The 4251-nt window shown below is 51.2% G+C and overlaps 1 protein-coding gene across 1 annotated transcript in view; it reads right to left on the bottom strand.

Moving 5' to 3' along the window:
* Positions 1-2935, bottom strand: part of LIG3 (DNA ligase 3) — a gene marked incomplete at both ends in the record, with an annotated part of 15125 nt that extends 12190 nt beyond the window's left edge. The window contains 4 exons of the mRNA XM_082008691.1: positions 4-155; positions 610-807; positions 1758-1895; positions 2377-2935. Coding sequence (XP_081864817.1) covers positions 4-155; positions 610-807; positions 1758-1895; positions 2377-2935 — 1047 coding nt within the window. The remainder of the gene's footprint in view (positions 1-3; positions 156-609; positions 808-1757; positions 1896-2376) is intronic.
* Positions 2936-4251: the final 1316 nt, after the last annotated feature.

The raw sequence follows: 4251 nt of genomic DNA, 5'->3' as shown, positions 1-4251 counted from the left end.
CACCTGTTCCAGGTCCCGGACCATTTCTTCTTGACTGCAGTTAAAAATCCTACTAAACAGCTTTACAATCTGCTTATCGTTCAAGTTGTAAACAATTTTAATGACGCCTGGTAACAGCAGCTTAATGGTCAGGTATACGTCGCCATGAAAACCATCTGGAAAAAAAACCCACAGACCATTACAAACTGTCACAATTTATTTTCACATACAGGCTCTGGTTGTTTGTGCTCATTAGCATGACCCTGGGCAAAAAACCCCACACAGCTGGGGCTCCGTCTTTCCACCACACTGTTCTGCTTCACAAGAAACGGGATTTCTTAGGGGAAACACCCACAATTGTCCTCCAAATCTGACCTCAGCACTAAGTTTGGTGGCACCTACAAACATTCCCCACCATCCTAGCCCAAGACATTCTTAATTTGTTATATATTCTGAATTTGTTACTCAGATAAACGGTTCACTTTGCAAACATAATATCTATAGTTCAGAAATCATCACGGTACACAGCTTGGACTACACAGCAATCAAGTTTTATTTCACCCTTGCTTTTGAAATAATACTTTGAGGTTAATTTTGAGAGGGCTTTCATATACTGAGCATGAATCATACCTCCTCCAGATCCCTTCTTCAGAAAATCCTGGATGATCTGCGTTTTCACGTTATAGCTAGGCTTTTCAGCTACCATGGCACAGAGCTTCCTGAACTCTCGCAGCAAGCAGTCTTTGTGCTTCAGATCACATTTTTTTGCAGATAGGCTAGACTTGTGGGAAGAGTTTGTGGAGACATCTTCCGAGTTCTTTGGCTTGGCTGCATCAAAGACATAAGAAGTTGCTTTTCTAACAAGGACAATATGGTGCAAACTTTGAAGTTGAGGCCACCTCTGCTTGGCAACCTGAAAAGGACAATCCCGGTATGCTGGCAAAGCTTCAGAACCGAATAATGATGCGTGGCTACACCAAAATTTGTGACTTTAAATTTTAATTACCATTAAAAAAACCCCAAACTATTTTTTCATTCATTCTGCTCTTCACAGTACACCAGAATTTTCTGGAATTTAATTCTGCTAGACAAATATGGTTAAACCTTGGTGAAAAGGAATTACTGCTGCCAGGTGCTTCTGTTTTTTCTACTTCATAGGCCTTTGCCCTTCACGGCAACATGTTTTCCAAAGATAATTTCTCAAATAGGGGAAAAACATCCCCATTCCCTCTTCTCTCATAATACTATCACCCCTAACTCATCTCTTTGGCTGTGTATGTGGCAACACGTGCTCTGGGTGGTTCAAAGCTACACATCCGTGTCAGGTCATGGGCACTGACTGCCCTGCTGGCAGCTGCTTCTCAGGACAAGCTGCTGAGGAACAACCATTCTCCCTTCCGTGAACACTGCAACTGGAAATCCCTCGCAAACAATTTTTTACAGATTTTGAGCTCCACGTGGGGTATCGTTACTCTATACTTTCACAGTTTGATTTAAATTGGCCACTGGACTAACACAGTAGTCAAATAGCCTGACAATGTCAGCCCTATTGCACAAACTTTGTTTCTTTGGGAATACCAGAAACTCAAACATCAGTTCTTTCAAGACTGACAGCCTAACAAAGCACTAATTTTTTTGGTACACCAAATTTTTAAAAAGTAATTAAAACTAAACCACCTTCCATAGATAAAACACTACTGATCTGAGCCAAGTTAAGACACCTCTGATGCTGATATGAGAAGAGAAGGATTTCCCAGAATCAGTTTCTTAAGTCCTACCTGTGAAGCCAGAGAACTTCTTTGGTGATGGAGTGATGAGAGCCAATGGATCTTTTGTGGTTATTTGTCCTGTGGCAGTAAGCTTAGCTTGGACTACCACTTTTTTCTTCGGTGTACTTGCAGCCTTGGAATTAGCTTCTGTAAAACAGTAAGGTTCAAACCAGCAGCCAGAAATAATCTCATACATCCCTCAACATATTATCTAAGATATACTGCAACAAACAAGTCTTAAAAGAACTGGGGATGGAGGAAAAAAATTGAAAGAACATTTTTTCAGATAGCAAAGGACTAAGTAATTTACTAAAGATCATGAAGAAAAGCTGAAAATGGAAAATAACTGATGCTTCTTCCTGGGATTTATCTACCTGTGCACATGAATTAAACCACCTAGACCCTCTCCATAGTCAGCTGTGACAAAGTAAGTGCTACTGTAGAAGTGACTACTACTTCCCTTTCCTATAGAGCCAGACACAGATTTGAGCAGCGCTACCCACTTTGTCACTACGTCAATACATCCGTGAGAATCTTGTGGTAAACACAGGGCTGTGTGGCAATCAGTGGCATACCTTGAAAAATGAATAAAGTAGAAAAGCGACACTCGTGCTGCCTTGTGTCTCACCTGAGATGTGCTTGTTGATTAATTCTTTCTCCCCATCTTGTAGCTCTTCCCACCCTTCCAAGTCTGTGATGTCTTCGATTTTCTTGGTGGTGGCCCGGGCCTTCTCTAGTTTCTCAAACATGCACTTCACATGGTACCACTCCTTCATGTCCCCACCAGACTCCGTGAAAGGGTTGGGCACAATCTTTCCAATGCGCACCATTCCTTTCACGATCTTCTCCTTGCACTTCTTGCAGCCTGCCGTGCCACGCTTGGCATAGTCCACACAGTACCTCTGCTCTGCCATGTCCTCTGCAGCTGTGCAGGCTTGGCAGAGCCAAGTGTGCAAAAGCAGGGAGAAATGGAAAGCCCCAGCACCACCACCCCGATTTCTGCCTGCGGACCAGAGAGATACACCCCTTAACAGCAGCTGGTACCAGTACTTGGGGCTGGCCCCGGGGAGACCAACACAGCAAAGGTAGGGTCTTGGCAAGGAGACCTGTGTATGGGGGGAGAAAAGTCCTGTGCCCCTGCCGAGTGCCCGGGCAGCCTGTGATAGAGTCCTGCCGCCTGCGGGCATCCAGCCTACTCCAGTGTGTGCTGCAGGCGAGAGAGGAGATGCTGAGCGAGACCCGGCCGCCTGCGGGCCCGGTGCGGGCCGTGGAGCCTCCCAGAGCCCTCAGTCCCCCCGCCTCTCTCCCAGGCCTACCCCACAGCCGCCTCCCCATCCTGGACCCGGTGCCCCGCGCCCCAACGGCCTCCATCACCCCCCGAGCCTGCCCCACAGCCCGTTCCTCACCCTCAGGCCGCCCCGACCGGTTCTGCCCCCGCACACGAGCCCCGCCCCCCAGCCCGCCCCAAGGCCGCTTTCCCGCCCTGCCCGCCCCGGCCCAGCCGCAGCCTCCCGCCGCTACAGGCCCCAAAGACCCCGCCTGCCCATCACCGACCGCAGATGCGAAGGGCTCACCGAGATCCTCACGGCGCCGCCATCCCGCCCTCACCTCCGGCTGGCGGACGCGACACCCTCCAGTCCTCCCTTTAGGCCGGAGCCGCCACCATCGCCGTGCCTTTAAACGCGGCCCGCAGGCTTCCGTGGCGCAGAGCGCACGCGCGCTGCCCCGCGTCCCACCTCTTCCGCCCGAAAGTGGCGCCCAGGTCGTGCGCGTGCGTGAAGCGCGGTTGCAGGCGGTTGGGCCCGCCCTCGCGGCCCTGGGCCCGCCCCCAGCTGAGTCCCCGCCCCCAGCTGAGTCCCCTCCCCCAGTGAGGCCCCGCCCCCAGTTGAGGCCCCACCGCAGCTGAGGCCTCGTCCCTTCGCTTCCCCTCGCCACGCGCAGAGGCAGGGGAGCGTCTTCCCGCCTCCGGCGCGACTGAGGCGATGGCGCGTCGGAGCGGTTGTCTGGGGGTGCAGCGCCATGCGCGTCCCGGTCTGAGGCACTGTCCTGTTCCGGCATCCAAAATCGGCTCTCTGAGAGCGTTTCGCCGTGTTGGTACAGGCCTGAGGCAATGCCTATCCCTGTCTTGACCAAATCGGCCCTCCAAGGGTGCTACACTGCGTTGATGCAGGTCTGAGGCGCTGTTGTACCACCCGACCTTCAAAATCGTTTCTCCGAGAATGCTACGCAGTGTTCGTGCAGGTCTGGGTTGCTGCCCTATCCCCCACCTCATGAAATTGGCTCTCCGTGAGTGCTGTGCTGTATTTGCACAGGCCTGAGGTGCTGTTATGTCACCCGGCCTTCAAAAAGGGCACTACACTATGTCTGCACAGGCCTGAAGTGCTGGTCTATCGCTTGAGCTCCTGAAACTACCTCCAAGAGTCCTATAACTCTGTTTGTGTGGGCGTGAGGTGCTGCCCTGTGCTTGACCTCACATCATAGGCCCTGCAAGAGCACTCTCTGG

The sequence above is a fragment of the Phaethon aethereus genome, assembly GCF_964289735.1.
Source record: "Phaethon aethereus genome assembly, chromosome: 19".
NCBI lineage: Eukaryota > Metazoa > Chordata > Aves > Phaethontiformes > Phaethontidae > Phaethon > Phaethon aethereus.
The sequence above is the reverse complement of the archived record's forward strand: the minus strand, read 5'-3'. Positions and strand labels throughout refer to the sequence as shown.